This window comes from Vanacampus margaritifer, chromosome 8 (assembly GCF_051991255.1).
Source record: "Vanacampus margaritifer isolate UIUO_Vmar chromosome 8, RoL_Vmar_1.0, whole genome shotgun sequence".
NCBI lineage: Eukaryota > Metazoa > Chordata > Actinopteri > Syngnathiformes > Syngnathidae > Vanacampus > Vanacampus margaritifer.
Window position 1 is genome coordinate 11,611,179 of NC_135439.1, and position 15,909 is coordinate 11,627,087.

At 40.2% G+C, this 15,909-nt stretch overlaps 3 protein-coding genes across 7 annotated transcripts in view; 1 reads left to right on the plus strand and 2 right to left on the minus strand.

Moving 5' to 3' along the window:
• LOC144056553 (guanylyl cyclase-activating protein 1-like) overlaps nucleotides 1–2,016 on the minus strand; it is a 12,525-nt gene extending 10,509 nt beyond the window's left edge. Inside the window, exon 1 of one of the 3 annotated variants that reach the window (XM_077573479.1) lies at nucleotides 1,872–2,003. Coding sequence is in view for 1 of the 3 variants with exons in the window: in XM_077573480.1 (XP_077429606.1) it covers nucleotides 1,872–1,997 (126 nt within the window). In the remaining 2 variants the exon portion in view is untranslated. Of the gene's footprint in view, nucleotides 1–1,871 lie in introns of all 3 variants that reach the window. The other 2 variants (XM_077573480.1, XM_077573476.1) reach the window with 2 other exon arrangements.
• On the plus strand, nucleotides 1,991–12,475 carry LOC144056552 (uncharacterized). Of its 2 annotated transcripts, XM_077573473.1 has the most exons (5): nucleotides 1,991–2,140; nucleotides 4,828–4,916; nucleotides 7,969–8,059; nucleotides 8,615–10,424; nucleotides 10,497–12,475. In XM_077573473.1, exons 1-5 carry the CDS (start codon nucleotides 2,062–2,064, stop codon nucleotides 10,582–10,584), a joined length of 2,157 nt encoding a protein of 718 aa, XP_077429599.1. In that variant the 5' UTR covers nucleotides 1,991–2,061; the 3' UTR covers nucleotides 10,585–12,475. The 2 variants fall into 2 exon arrangements, with proteins under 2 accessions (XP_077429599.1, XP_077429600.1); XM_077573474.1 differs by lacking the exons at nucleotides 1,991–2,140; nucleotides 4,828–4,916 and adding an exon at nucleotides 4,951–5,186.
• An 85-nt stretch (nucleotides 12,476–12,560) lies between these two features.
• Nucleotides 12,561–15,445, minus strand: wdr77 (WD repeat domain 77). 2 transcript variants are annotated; one of them, XM_077573488.1, is made up of 11 exons: nucleotides 15,387–15,445; nucleotides 15,033–15,137; nucleotides 14,155–14,340; nucleotides 13,930–14,071; nucleotides 13,782–13,831; nucleotides 13,619–13,689; nucleotides 13,432–13,489; nucleotides 13,252–13,323; nucleotides 13,063–13,171; nucleotides 12,913–12,981; nucleotides 12,561–12,829 (listed from the first exon to the last, which is right to left on the minus strand). In XM_077573488.1, exons 2-11 carry the CDS (start codon nucleotides 15,115–15,117, stop codon nucleotides 12,685–12,687), a joined length of 987 nt encoding a protein of 328 aa, XP_077429614.1. In that variant the 5' UTR covers nucleotides 15,118–15,137; nucleotides 15,387–15,445; the 3' UTR covers nucleotides 12,561–12,684. The 2 variants fall into 2 exon arrangements, with proteins under 2 accessions (XP_077429614.1, XP_077429613.1); XM_077573487.1 differs by having other exon boundaries at nucleotides 15,033–15,437.
• Between the last annotated feature and the right edge of the window lie 464 nt (nucleotides 15,446–15,909).

Sequence of the window (15,909 nt, forward strand, 5' to 3'; positions counted from 1 at the left end):
GACGCGCCTTCTTTGCTCAAACAACATGCTCCCTTTATTTTCCAGATCTTTAACATGTTCCCTGTAATGGTCATCACTTAGCAGTTGCCTGTTTTTCCAGGACATTCTTCAACCCTTATTTATAAATCGAAGATTTTGGATTATTCTCTCATGCTTTGGTTGGCTTCTAACTGGTGCAGGTAAAATGGAAAACATCCCTACTGAGGATAAGCGGCACGGGAAATGGATGACTGGATCCTCAGCAGGTTGTCAAAACGTCATGATTCAACGTGTTGGCTTAATTGGCTCAAAATACGACTTTCGTTTGACTTTTTTGAGCGTCATGTTCTGTTGATTTGTCAAAATCAGAAAAATTAAAGTGTGTGCAGAATAGCGATTTTCAGCTTTATGACATAATATGACACAGAAGTTGACTGTTGACGGGATACAACTGCCCGTTGAAAACATGGTTAGAATTATTACATCAAAAATAACAATACTGACTTGTGATAATAGAGATGAAGTCATTTCACGTTGATAAGCTTTATTGCAAAGATGACATAGATGGTAAAAGTGACACGTCGATGACAGCGTCCTCAGTTATGACATCATCAAAGTTCCTTAAGGTAAGCAGAGAACTCTCCATTTGGCATCACGGGACGAAAATAAGAGCTTGCCATAAAACTATACTTAAGCCTTGCGGTGAAGCAAATTACAACCAACAGTTACTTTTTGTTTATTTGTATTCATTCATCCTCCAAACCACTTATCCTTATCAGGGTTGTCGGCGTGCTGGAGCCTATACTTTATTGTCAGATACAGGATCTGAAAATTGTTAAAACAGCAGCTGCGCCATGCAACTCAGTGGACATTGAACAACATAGACGCATTATACAAACATTAACATTTAACAAACACCGACTACCCCCATTAAGGAGACAGTGAACGTGAGTCTGAATGGTTGTCTGTTTCAATATGTGCCTGCGACTGTCTGGCAACCAGTTCATGGTCTGCCTTTATACCTTAAGTCATCTGGGAGAGGCGGTTCCAGCACCCTGTGACCCTGAACAGTATAGGCGGTGTAGAAAATTAATGAGTGGATGGATAATGGGGCGAGTATATTTGGTGTGGGTTGGACATGTTTACATTGACGCCACCTTGAGCACTGAATTGTATGTTGATGTAGCCACCATATTGGGTGTGAAAGAGTGATTGGTGAAGATGCCTCATTCATTACTTGCTTGGAGATCTACGAATTAAAGCCAAATATCATGTGATTAATTTTCACAGGTAAGACTAAATAGCTGGCTTTACATGGAGCCATGTATTCCGATTAAAATGAATCCAAATGACCAAACGGAATGAAAATGGTGGAATTTAATGAGGATTCACATGGGTGGTATATTCCTTTTGCAAACCCAAACGAGCGTCATGTCAACAGTTCAATCGGAATAGCCGGCTGCTCAGTTTTAGTTGAATTAGTTTCTGCCACATCCAAGATGGCGCACATGCTGACATATGCAAGCAATGGTCCTACTCAATCAACGTTTGGTCTTTATATGTCTACAAAGTGATTCGTTTATAGCTGCAGCAGCAGTACCCCTATCGACAATATATCAAGAATTCTAAACACCAGGAGTTATAACAATTAGATATAGGAAAGCGTTTCTTCACTGTGGTTGACTTAAAAAACAAACAAATAAAAAAAAACTGGCCTTAAAACAACTGTGCTAAAATGCTCGGCTCGCTTGCGAGCATTCATTGAGTCCGACAAAGAAGCCGTGGAGCTGACAATTAAAATATGAGATCGACGTAGACATACAGTATGTAATTAAAGACTGAGATTAGTGCCGGAATGTCGGCGGAGCGAACAGAGCAGGTTGGGGCCTCACCTGTTGTCGGGAATGTAACTTGAGCACGGGAGGCGGAGTTAATGCGTTTCTATCCACGGCTTTCCCCCAAGTTTGCTCAAATTCGTTTTGAGTGAGAGTGCCGTACTTTCCCCACGACGGAATCATGACGCGTGTTGTCAAAATGTGTAACTTGTGACCCTCACGCACACAATTAACACCATTGCTCAAGATGAAGAGGGGAACCCTGGCCTTTTTGGGTCGGAAGGACCAATCCCTCTTCGACACCAGCATCAAAATGAGGGAAATGGGTGAGTAGTACATTGCGAGCAGAGCAGGTGGAGAGGGAAAAAAAAACATTTATTTTCCTCAGGAGGAAATGCGACCTTTGTACTTGGTGTATGGACAAGACATTCATGCACGTTCGGGAAAACTTTTGTCTAACAATCTATGGCTATTGAAACGTCCAAACTGTTCAACAAAGGTAGAAGAAGTACTCAGTTTTCACTTAAGAAGAAGTAGGCTACATATAATTAATTATGTTAACAAACGTGTTAAAAGAAGTGCTGATTCAACTGCTGTACTGTACTTAATTAAAAGTACAAATTTGAGACTGAAACGTCCAAATGGCAAATATATTTTATTTTTATTTACTGTCAATTACCAATAAATAGAATACCAACATCACAATGCATGTCACTGTTTATTTTTATTTGGCATATTGTTTTAATTAACCTTTAAGGTTATCAAAACACACATATATATACCTGGAAAAATACACCTTATGTCTTTTTCCCCCCCTGACATTTTGAATACCAGAAGCTGATTTTTTATTTTTTTTTTTAAACAATGCATATGCAACAAATATAAAATTCACTTACATGTATTTATTTATTTTTATGACATTTTTTATGTCGCACCATCACCTAGGGAGCTTGAGAAAAGTAACAAGCCTATTTTGACAAACAAGTAGAGAGTGCAAATATCTATTTAAATGTAGTGGGTAAAAGTAAAATAAATACCTGAAGGACCTTCATTTTTGAGAACAGTTTCTTATTTACAAAATTGATCTGGTGGCAATTTATGGTTCAGTGTCTTGCCCAAGAACACTTTGACAGTGGAGGCCTCAGGGCTAAGGTTCGAACTGCTGACGCTTCGGTCACTGGATGGATGACCCACTCGACCGCCTTCCTAATCTGTTCTGATATGAGAACATCAAAATTCTAATTTCAAAGGGTTGTTTCTCATATGTAGCACTTTTAGAATACATTCGCAATAATCAATACTGTATCTTTGTAACGACATAAAAATAAAAAGTCATTTTAAAGTACTGAACCATCTGTTTGAATACAGACCACCTTTTGATAATTATGCATAGATACGTACAGTAGATCAGTCGTATTTCAACAACAAACGTGCCGTATTTCCAGCCCGCACTCATAGCTATGTTGACATACATTCATTATCTAGTAATCATTCATTATTGCAGCCTGTCCTTCCCAAACAGGAAATAAATCAATCTTTATGTTAAACAGATCATCCCAGATAATGCTGCCCCCAGATCTTCATATAAGTTTAATGATCTGTTGTGTTCCTGTTTCTAACTTCTATATATTGATCCTCAATTTTCAACACACAAAGCTGCTAGATGAGTAAGACAAAAGAGGAACATTTGTCTGTTAAAATCAAACAGGTTGGCTGGACTGGTTGTACCTTCACAGATGATTAATTCTGTGGTGATTCCCACATTAATTCAATGCTATATTTTCGGGTGTTGCATGATGATATTTTTTTCACGTGCAGACATTAAAGAGACTGCCTGGTATGCGTGTCTGACTTAAAACCGTATTTATTGTCTTTGGCTGCTATGCATCCCGTCTTTCAACAACCCTCATGTGAAAAAGCGTTAAGTCAAAGGTTTGAAAACATCTCGGCTAAGTGCTTTTGTGTGACATTTCCTCTCTTCACTCTGCGTCATTTTCTTGTTTGACAATCTAAAAAAAAAAATAGCTGAAGAATGTCAGAACGCCGAGATGACTTATTTTCTCCCGTCACAGCTATTTTATTGCTCCTACCCGGTTTCGCAACAGGATTTTTTTTTTTCCGGGGCAAGCTCCACCCAAGTTTAAAATGATTCTTCCGGTCTGTGTTTAAAGGTGATATATATATATATATGTTACCATTTTTACGACCTAATATATACATAACTTAAAACAATCTGTGATGCAAGTCGACATCCCATTTGTTAATATTTTCAACAACATTTTCCCATAAGAAATAAAAGAAATGTTATCCATTATAGGATCAAAATATTACTATTGTTATACCTTCATTAACTGTACGGGCGAATTTGGTGGACATGGACAAAATTACTATTATGAATGCAGCAGATTGTGTGGAATTGATCACTAATTGATCACACATCTTTGCAGTGCACTGCAAAGTACAACCACAATACTTGTAATGTAATACATTTTGTTAAAAGGGGAACTCACCCCCCCCCCCCCCAAAAAAAAAATGTCTTGGCAACAATATGTTCTATGCAGTTCCACTATTCTAAATATGGTATTCTGGTTCATATAGCGCAAAATCCAGCAGTTTTTATCAATATCAGAAAGCGGCCATTTTGCCACTTGCTGTCCAGTGAAAATGACATCACAGTTGCTCAGGTCTCAGGTAACAACCAATCACAGCTCAGCTTCAGAAAACAGGTAAGCTGTGATTGGTCGTTGCCTGAGCCCTGAGCAACTGTGATGTCATCTTCAGTCGACAACAAGTGGCAAAATGGCCGCCCCCTGAGATGGAACAAAATGACTGGATTTTGCCGCATAACTCATATTCCACAAATGTAACATGAATCAGAATGGCATGTTTACACTAGTGAGGTCACATATATTATTGTCAAGAAACGTTTGAGGTTAACTTCCCCTTTAAATTAATCCTGCCTTCTGAACAAGTCAAATAATGTCCGTTTTTAACAAAGATTTGCACTTTGCAGATAATGTCGAGCTGGTGCTTAACTCGCCGGCCTCCCCAGAGTCGGGAACTGCCAGTGTGCGTGCCAGACCCACTGTCAGGCATTACTCTGTGAGTATGTCACTCGACCTGCCTTGTTCATACGATGCTGATTGTTTTCTTTACATCTATCGCTTGCTTTTCTGGAAGTCTGTGAAAGTTACATAATAATCTTCACAGACGCCTTTATGCCTTTCTGTCATCATAAATGTCCTGTATTCTGCGTTGTGGTTTAGCTTGCCACAGCACCTTAAAAGCTTTTCTGCAGTCATCCGAAGCTGTCTTTTGCCAGTTTGTGAAGCTGAGATCCGCTCTGTTATAATGTCATTGTACAGAGCCAGAGTGAGTGACCATTACTTACATGGGTGATGTTGGACATTACCTAACTTACAAAAGGCCAAGTTCAATCTGTTGTTTTGTTACTAAAGGCTGACCTATAACCCGCTGTAAAAAATCAATTATGATTAACACATCCACAATTTGTAACATGCTGAGGGGCAAACCTGAAATAGAGAAAGTTAAAAATAAACTCACTTTGTATTATTATGTGATCACTGGCACTTCTTGTTCCACAGGATTCCCTCAGCTGAAGATCTCAAAAATTATTATCATCTTTGTGATTACAGTATTAGTATTTCCGTCAGGCTGCTGGCACTTGCACCACTATTTTTAATATGCAAAAAAAATATTTCTGTGCTATTTTAGAGCGCACACACTCAAAAATGATAAACATAAGAATCAACTAATATTGCACCTTCCTCATCACAGTGACGTTTAAAAGTTTTTAAGAGACCTGCTAATTAGCATCACGGCATGTGCAGTCTATAGATCTGTTTTACAAAAACAGATGCCTCATAATACATCACTGAACAGTGCGGTTCACACACCCCAGTGCATGGGAGTGGTGAGTGTTTGCGTCTGAGGCATGCTGGATGTGGCACACCCAAAAGCGCGTGGGCAGGAAGCCCGTGCGCTTTATGAAAGATCGTAGAGCAACAGAGATAACAAACAGGTGAAATGGAACTGAATCCCTTGCCATGCTTAACACACCCTCATACCTGCGGTCTTCATGTCAATATCTCTTTTTTTTTTTTATCAATGGTCGGTTTGATCTTTTGTCACGTGTCGTATTTCTACCAAATTTAGGAGCATGTCTCCCCAACATAAACAATGAAAATTGAAATTATATAGACTGCCTTTTACATAACATTCCAAATTGTCATCCCAGGACAAAAATGTACTCGTTTGTCGCTTGCTACTGTTATGCTGAAGTGAGATCCCATTTTCTGTTCTATGGTCTTCTTCATAAACTCTTCTCAACCCGAACCCATAATTGGAGAACCAAAACTGCCAAAATTTAAAATAAATAAATGACTAAAAGTGAAAATAAAAACAGATATAAAAAATATAGTATAAATAAATAAATAAATAAATAAATAAATAAATAATTATAAATGGGAATTAAAACAACTATATATATATATATATATATATACACACATTTTTATTACATTTTTTTTATTATCCGTTTTTTATTTTTACTATTAGTCATTTATTTATTTAGTCATTTATTTATATTTAATTTTGGCAGTTTTTGTCCATACTGCTAGGACGAAATGTTATTGAAATGAGGGGGCGGTCCTAAGCGTGTCTTGCGTTGCGAGCGTGTCAGCGAACAATGAGCTCCAGCAATGGACGACTATCTGGTCCGCTGGCAAAAATTCAAAATAAATAAATGATTAAATATATTTGACTAAAAGTGAAAGTAAAAATGAATGTCTCCCCCCCCCCCCCACACACACACACTTTTAGTCATTTAGTGTTTTTTTTTTTTTTTTGCGTTTTGGTCCTCCATACCCTTCTGTGTTCTGGTTCCCTTTTCTTCTTTTTTGCCTATTAGTAAAGTGACAACAAGGTAAACCGCTGTGGATTTTGTGTTGTAGCAACAGAGATTTTGTTTATGATTAGTAAGCTGTAATCAGAGCAGCAAGTCTTTTCCACTCGGGCACAAACAATCAGGTTTGTGCTAGTTGAGTTGGTTTCGCAGGTAACACAAGACAATGATTAAAAAAAGGTGGAGCCTCTTCCCCCTCTGATTCATAATGCGTAGCACGCGAGTGAAGCATGCGAGGTGTGTAGGAGTTCACTGTGACGAAGTCTGAACAGAGATTGATGATCTGAGCACCTCGTCAGGTTCTTTGTTTTTTTAAACCCCCTTTGAGGATTTGCTTTATTTTCCCTGATACCAAACAAGCATTTTTCCCTACTAAGACCTTTTTGTTTTTTTTTAACCAGATCAAGGTCGAAGGTTATATTCTACTGAGTGTCAAAATACATCTCGTTAAACCATAAAACTCCATCACTGGTATGAGCTGTTTATTTATTTTTGAGTCAAGAAATTGCAGCGCATCAAGCAAGTCACAGCCGACAATCTGACATTATAGAACCTGCGTCATCCTGATTGGCCGCTTCATCCTGCCATCCTGGATGCAACAACCAATCACTGCATCAGGACAAACTCACATGGGATTCATTATAACATCGACTGCACACTAATGACTCAAAAAAAGTGTTATAAGTCTCGGTCTTAAGACCCACGTTTATTCCTTGGCTTTTAGTTTGGGCGTGAATTGTGTGGTCCTCGGGGTCTTTTATTTATTTATTTTTTTAAATGATTTGTTCTTTTTTTGTTATTATTTTAAAAAATAATAATTATTATTTTATGTATTTATTTTGCATTTTACGTATTTTATTGACTTTTTTTAATTTTATTTTTATAGTTGTTTTTACTTGATTGTCATGTGTATGATAGTGTGCGCACTGTGCAGATCTCAATGTGCAGCACTTTGGAAACACTTGTTTATAAAATGTGCTATAGATATAAAGTGGATTGGATTGTCAAACAAACAAACTAATGTAATATAGTACTACAACTATATACACATATGTGTAAAATTTTGAAGATTTGCACAAAGATCAGCTTTATTGGTCCTATATTTTATGGATTTACTATTTCTTTTAGCAGTTCTAGAACAAGCTGTAAATATTTTAGAGTTGTTGCATATGTTTTGTAAGCTCGCACTTAATACAATGATTTTTGCCCCCCCCCCCCCCCCCCACGTAGTCATCTGAGACTTTTCAAGGGTTTGCTGTTCCAACGCCGAGAGTCCCAGTCCTCCCCACTAGTATCAGTGGTCCAAAGATCAATGGCGCAGGTGAGTGTCTTTTACTTTCGAACCCAACACGCGTGCTCTATATTTCATATTGTACCCTTAAGTTTTTACTGTGAATGTTTGAGATCACTTTGCTTTGCTTCGCTGCAGCTGCAGCGTAAGTCTGCGTTTGCTTAGTCTGTTGATCAGTAGCTTCTCTGAATACGCCGTCAACTCGATGGCAAGTTTCAGTTTGTTGACAGAGTGGGAGTGTTCTTGGGGAAACAAGTGCATTTCTTTCCATTTATTCGTCCTTCTCAAATCTCGTCTGTAATCATTTACAATATATGAGAGTATGTCTTAAAAGGCATAGCATAGAGCGGTTTTCTAATCAACTAAGCGGGAACGCACTTTTATTAGCTTTCACGCTCAGTCTTGTTGCTTCTGATGCTGCGTCGTGATTCAGTAAAAAGGAGGAGACCGTGCTCCTTTAAGTAACTAGGTAGAAAAGCGCTATACAAGTGAAAGCCTTCAAGTAAATGCTCATTAGTGCTTAAAAGAAAAGACATGAAATGGGCTGATCATTCTTACTCATTCATTCTGTCTTTCCTATCATAGTCAACGGAGATCAGTTTTCCTACGGCTTAGCGGAAGAAGACATATTAGTCCCTCCTCCTCCCTCCATGGCTCCTCCCCCGCCTCCAGAGACATTTATCCTCCCTCCACCAGACTTCATGGGCTACCTCAGCAGTTCAGAGATGGCCGCCCTTCAGCCTCCCCCTACACGCGCTCCGAAGCCACCCGAGACAAATCGCCGCGTCATAAAACCCCCACCGATGGCCCCACCCAAGCCGCCGTCGACGGGTTCCAGTAGCTCCGCCTCTTCCACTCCCATTTCAAAACCGTCCCCGGCTAAACTCCCCAAACATCCCAATTACGCCCCGCCGCCTCCCCCCGTGAAAGGGCAGCAGAAGCCCACAAAGACTCCTCCTCCGAAACCGATTCGACTCTCATCTATGAACAACCTGGACTCTCCGCCGCAGTTTCCTGCTCCGTCTCCGCCTGCGCAGACTCCCACGCAGTCAACCTTCAATCCTCAAAACGCAGCAAAGCTCAACCAGGTTTCCAACACCTCCATCCTCAGGAGCTATGAGGAACAAGACCCAAGACCCAAGCAGATGTTACGCCTGGAAGATACAGCGTCTGCTAAACCAGTCCCGGTGAACGGGAACGTCCCCAGAGAGACACCGAGCAAGCCATTTCGCAAAGACAATTTCCAAACCACACATCTAACTCAGACACCCAAATCAATCCCCAATGATGTTCTGTATCACAAAGAGAATATAGAAAGTATTCCACCTACACGTGAGGTGACCCCAAAGGTCAACACGATACCAGCGTCAGCACCGAACGAAGCCGTCAAACCACACAGGGTGTCGTACCAAATACCAAGAAAGCTTCAGACGGGGAACAAAACCCGATTGACTTCTGAGGATATCCAAGGCAAACTTAGTCCAAAACCAGCTGGTAAATTCAGTCCCATTTTGGATGAGGCTCCTGCAGCGTCCCCGCTTTCTCTTCTAATGGCGGCTAAGGAACGGGATCGGCATAAGGGTTTTCAGTCTCAAGAAATCGGGACCATAAAAAGTACTCAACGCAGAGGAAGCTTCCAGAATAATTCACTTCCCAAAAACGTCCCTACGATGCCACGCGCCGTATCTAGCTTGTCTCTTTTACAGGACAAAGAACAAGTAAGTCCAACTTCCGATAGTCCCGCGCAGTATTGGGAAACAAAATCAGCCACTATTGCACGAATGAGTAATGAACCAATATACACGAATTGGACACAAGCAACTTCATCTACAAATCTGAGTAACCGACTTGTGGAGAGGAAAGATTCCTACGCTAAATCTGGATGGGGAAAGGAACGCGTAGTTACGCCTTTACTCCCTCCGCCTCCAGAATTTGAGGATTTTGATGGCATTATGGAGTCCCCTCCCTCCATGCCTCCTCCTGACCCCCCGTCGAAAATGGCACCGCGACCAAATATAACCCCTCTTCCACCCACACCCTCAAAACACCCATCTCATAATATCGGCGTCCAACCAAAGTCGCAGTTCCAGACCAATTCAAAGGTAAAACCCGCACAACAGCAGCAGCCGACAACTCTATCGTCAAGTCAAACCACGCTTGTGAGCATCTTGCAAAAAAAGATGCTGGAGATGGACCATAAAATTACCGCCACGAATGAGGCGGACTACGACGCTGAAGACTGGGCCGTCCCGCTCTCCGAGGACGTCAAAGTTCCCGTCATCCCTAAGAGCAGGCCGCAAGACAAGAATGTTTCTACTGGGACCAAGCAAACGGAAACGCACCACAAGCAGGAGTCCAATGGCAAAGTGGTGAGAAAATTCCCAGAGATTAACAGGTAAGACTTTTTCACTTGATCACGTTTGGATCGATATCCCAGTCTAATGATCGTTTATGTTCTCCTTTCCAGCAATGAAATCCAGTCAAGCTATCAGTACGGTATGACGTATCGAATCCGGCCTGGAACCAAACAACCCATTACTCTCATTAAGAAGTGACCGTCATGAGTAAACAGGATTGTTTTTCCTCCATTGTATTGATATCAATTTTACATCATACTTAGGCAGTAAATTCTGTGGAGTAAATTTTACTCTAAACAGAGTCTATTTGGGTCCAAAATTTACATTTGGAAGAGAGAAAAAAAAAAAAAAAAACTCCTTTTGGAGATAAGCAAACAACCCTTGTGTAGCGTTTTGTTTGTTTTTAATTAGTAAAATTTAGTCCAAATCTCACCATGAAAAATTTCTGAGTGAAAAAAAAAAAATCTTTAATAGTTTTTTTCAAGGGATAGGACAATTCTCTCGTACACAGTAAAATACTTTGAGTAAAATTTACTCTGAACATTTTACACTCTTCAAAGTGTACATTTTACTCTGTTTAGGCTCGGACCAAATAGACTGTTATTTAAAATGTACTTAAAAGAGTAAATGAGAGACTTGTGTGAATGGTTTACCCTCTAACTGGAAGATTAATTCCGTTTTAAATCTGCTGTAGTGAATGGACATTTGTTATCAGGTGTAGTGAGAAGCAGAACAAACACAGCCTAGCACTGACCACGTTGATAAATTAACGTTAGCACAGATGCTAGTGCTAACATGCAGCCTAGTATAGTTAGCTCAGTCCTGCCAACTCCCCAGTAAGTAAAGTAGCTAATGGTTTTGTTAAAAGACGCTAAGTGACGTCATTGCCTAATTTGCATAATTGATCATTTGCATGTAATTGTAATGGAAGCTGTAGGAGAGCGGAATTATGTCATGGGAGAGAAAAAAGTGAGTTGAAAAAAACACTCTAAATATGTTTAGAACTACAAATGAACTTTTTATTTTAACGTTGCCTTTGAAATAGGCCATTACTTCTTAAAATAACTCAAATGTTTTGTCTACCAGAAAAAGTCACTAGATTTGTCGCTAGTCGCTTCTGACAACAAAAACAGTCGCCAAGAGACTTTGGAAAGTCGTCAAGTTGGCAACACTGATATACACGAGTGTCGCCATGACAATAATGACACACTTCCCATTTTTACATTTTACCGTAAGTTTATCTGGAAGAAGGTAGACTAAAAGTTTCCTTTATCTAAAACTGCACTGCCTTTGCCACAAGGCTTGATAGTATGTTGGGAGTGAGTAAATTCCATATGTGTCATATCTATATTTAATATAATAATACCACAGCGACAATTGACCAAAATAAAATCTTACATTTTAGAAATCTGTATTACTTAAGAGTACAGTACTGATAAAAATTAAGCATTGAAGTTATGTGCTGTAAACATTACGCCAATCGTTACCCCTCCAACAAAGTGTCCAGAACAAACACCGGTCAGTATCTGTCAAGAGTGACATCCGCTCCATCTTAACCTTGAAAAATGTTCAGACTTCTCAACCTGATTCAGATTTGGTAAATAGTGAAATGTGGCTTCATCCCTCCCACATGTATTTGCATGTTGCAGCCAAACACCGCACAGTAATTCACCATTTTTTGACATTGGCTATCAGATGTAGCTATTAAAAAATAAAAATAAATGTTCATGTGACATTTTATCTGAAATGTTGAATGTAAATTTGAAAAGTGTAAAGTGAAATCAAGCACTTGCCATACAGTATACTGTTGTAATCTTTAGTGTCAAACTTTGTTATGTAGGGTCTTTGCAATCAGATTGCAATGTGCAACTTCTTTGGATTATTATAATCAATGAAGGATATTTTATTTTTTATATTGTTATGCAGTAAAAACTGAACATGTGATAATGTTGACAGTTTGCAGCAACATTACATTTGTACATATATTTATATGTTAGGGTCTATGATTGAAATATTCATCACCTGAGCAAATTTGATTGTCATATCTCAACAATCTCAATCTGGTTAATAAATTCAAGTTGATCAGAAATCTTCAGTCTTGAGTTTTCTGTTCTCGCCAAATGGTTCGGTTTCTCCATACATTGGTTCGTATTCATAATGGAAGAACTATGAAGTGACTCTGAAATGCTTTTATTCGATATCATTTGCTTTACAAACCATAACAGACGACTTGCAAAGACTACGGAATTGAAAGTTAACTAAAGTTCTACGCATAAAGCTGCCGCAGTGTAAATGAGTCTAAGACGAGTTGTGGGCGCCCCCTGTTGGCTCCACTGTGTGGTGAAGTACAAGATGATCCCAACCCACTGTGGTGAGGTCATTTGAGCCTCCGTGAAGCCAGCACACGCTCTTGACAAAGTCTCGGTGGCGTCGATCTCTAACTCTACACAAGGAAACAAGAACATTAAAAAATTTAGTACTGTATATGCTATAATCTCAGAAAAGTTGATCTGTGTCAACACTGACATTTCCTGTAGTTCCGAGTTTAAAACGGCAAGGGAGCAATCGTCGCTAATGGAGGCCAGCAAAGACGCGCTGCAATGAAAACAAAATAAGTCATGAATAATAATTGAGAAAATCAAAAGTTTAGAGGTTATGCCAGGCATTCACGTGTACCTGTGTGTCGAAAAGGCTAGCCCGTTAACCCTGCGGCTGTGGACGTTGGCCACGCGGGCCGGCTCTGTCGCTAGGAAATCCTTGACGGTCACTCTGCCGAGCTCGTCACCTGAGGCACAAGGAATGTGATTTCAGGTGGAAAAATAGAGAGCAAAATGCAGTCTTTTTAAAATATGATAGGATTTATACCAAAGGCAATGGTGCTTTTGTGCTCGGGGTGCCAGGAGACAGTGGTGGGCAAGCAGTGGGAGGCCTCCAAATCTAATGGGCGGAAAAACAAAAACTAATTTAAGAACATTGTCACCTGGAAATAAGCAAAAAAAAAAAAGATTTGTAATTTGCTCATATATAAAGCTGTGTGTTGCTCACCGATCCTTGTGGCTGGTTTATCTGGTTTCCGTGTGTCCCACATAAGCACACGGCCATCCTGAGAGGAGAAATAAGACACACCTTAAGAGCTCTATGTTCCTCTTTTATGCGTCAGCGGGACATTTTTAAACACTTTGGATTATTGGTTCGGCAGATATGAGAAGAAAATGAGGACTCGTTACCTTACCTGACCACAGGAGATGAAAAGAGAATTGTCAGTAGGACTGCAGGCAACGCAAGTGACCGGTTGTGTGTGCGCTGGAGGATGGAAATGGGGAACAAGATTTTTTATTTTTTTTTTAAAGCCAGATTTAAACCTCGCTATACAATGAATGCAACGTTGTTCTTACCGCTGTATGAAGTGACAACTGTCTCCTGACTCAGGTCCCACACTTTAATTCTGTAGGCAAATGACAACAAACATTCTTGTTAAAAAAATAAAAATAAGATAAAAAAAGCTGGTGTCCTGCAGTTTGAATAGGTGTGACAACGTCTTACCTGCAGTCCATGCTCCCAGTGATGGCACTGTTTGCTGCAGCTCCGGGACTTACGGTAGTGACAATATTATCATGCTCGTGCTTGGTGAAGCGGTTGACCAGGAGCCGCTCGTCCTCAGCCAGCTCCCATAGCTCCAAGGCACCTGTCGTGGTCCAACAAGGTTAGCTCATTTTAAAAAAAAAGAAGAAAAAAAAAAGGTGTCCTGTTCTGAAGATCTGCTCTTACCCGAATCCGATGCCACAACAACACCCTTTTCCGAAACCCACTTGACGTCCGTTATGCCGGTCTCGGTTTGCACGCCAGCTTTGCAGAATTCCTCATCGGGGGCCTTCTCGGGGTTGCTGTAGATCCACACGGAGCCCTGCCAACTCCTGCCAGCGAGGCTGGAAGAACCCAGCAGCAAGGTGCCATCTGGGAGGGAAGACGGTGGAAGGGAAATGAACATGTTAATGATGACATCTAACCTTTGTAGTAAATAAATCATTTCCAGACCAATTAAGTGAAATTGACTAATATCTCCCCTGATGATCTCATGACAAACTAATGTGACAGCACAGTAATGAGGCAATTCAGTCTGCAGTCAACCTAACGTGTGCTTTTAGAATGTGAGGGTTAGAATCTGGGTCCCGTGTTTAGGTAAAATGTACGCAACAGGGAAAAAAAGTGAATGCTGTATTGCCTCAGGTTTTGTTTAAATCAGTGGTTCTCGAGTACCCCAATCCAGCCTGGTTTTCATGTCTCCATCGGCCAACACAGCTGAGAATCTTTTATCAGGCTTAATGCAGAACTTGTTGATTAGCTGATCGTTTGAGACACCTGTGTTGGCTGAGAGTGACATGGAAAACAGGCTGGATAGGGGTACTCGAGGACCGCGGTTGAGAACCACTGGTTTAAATATGAATAGAATAGAATGCTACATTTTTAATGCCAAAAGGCATTGGAGCAATTAGAGTGGTGACAGCCTCAAAACATTTTTTTCTGCGGTGTGAGATGTTTCAGGTCAGAGACATTTAAGTTATATTACTATTCATACACATGGTGAGCACTTTTAAAAAACACACACACATTTGCGTGGGCTCGTTCGAGCACCTTGACTTCCTTACCTGCTCTGTACTGCGCCGCACACAGATGCTTCTCCATGCATGCTGGGGCATTAGGAGGTATATTCCAAGCGTTCTCCTTTGTCATCGTAGTTTCCAGTCCTGCACCTTTCATCCAAATAATCACAGGTGAAGTTTGCACCGGGATGAGATTATCCTCAACAACCAATATGACTGTGCAATGAATGCGAACAATCAATCGCTAAAAAATAAATAACTTAATCGGAAGTATTAGTTGTTGTTTTTTTTTAGCCAGAACATGCAGTGAACAGCATACTAATATTAAGTTTGTTTATCCATGAATAACGAGGAAAAAAACAGTGGCTGTCCTTTCTAAAAATGAGTGAAAGAACCAACACGCGGCAGCTTGTTCTTCTTCGGTGGTTTTACTTCCTCTTTCCCATTTGTGGAAGCTGTTGCAATACCGCCTTCTGCAGGACAAATATTGTATGTCAGTCAGCTAATAGACGTCACCGACGTTAACCATCCCAAAAAGCTCCCTGCTGTTTTGGATACATGTTTATTTCTCTGCGAATGTGTCAGTCAACATAATATTCCTGCTTGCTATACGGCTTTATTTGTTGTATGCAAAACGAGTGACAGGCGAATTTCACCAGCTAGAAAACCTGTACACGATGGGTTTCCTGTAAAGTTCACTTTATTTAACAGGAAATGAGTGGCCTGGTAGATGTCTTGCTATAGGAGATGTGTCAGAAAAGTTCCAGGATTGGTGTTACAAAGATATATTTTAAAATCCTACAACCGACCTACTAGATATATATTTTCAAACAAACAAAACCCTCCAAGTTATCGCCTTCAATGTGAGCCAGAGGATCAACAAGAAAATCTACAACGATATGGCATATCGATCAGTGCACGA

Bases quoted from the DNA above. Each gene is read 5' to 3' on its own strand.
- LOC144056552 (XM_077573473.1), top strand. From the start codon at position 2,062: ATGAAGAGGGGAACCCTGGCCTTTTTGGGTCGGAAGGACCAATCCCTC. The intron at 8,060-8,614 runs GTGAGTGTCTTT...TTCCTATCATAG, and splicing joins TCCAAAGATCAATGGCGCAG to TCAACGGAGATCAGTTTTCC. The intron at 10,425-10,496 runs GTAAGACTTTTT...TCTCCTTTCCAG, and splicing joins AAATTCCCAGAGATTAACAG to CAATGAAATCCAGTCAAGCT.
- wdr77 (XM_077573487.1), bottom strand. From the start codon at position 15,144: ATGAAAGGTGCAGGACTGGAAACTACGATGACAAAGGAGAACGCTTGG. The intron at 14,341-15,032 runs GTAAGGAAGTCA...CTTCCCTCCCAG, and splicing joins TGCGGCGCAGTACAGAGCAG to ATGGCACCTTGCTGCTGGGT. The intron at 13,832-13,929 runs GTAAGACGTTGT...ATTTGCCTACAG, and splicing joins ACTGGGAGCATGGACTGCAG to AATTAAAGTGTGGGACCTGA.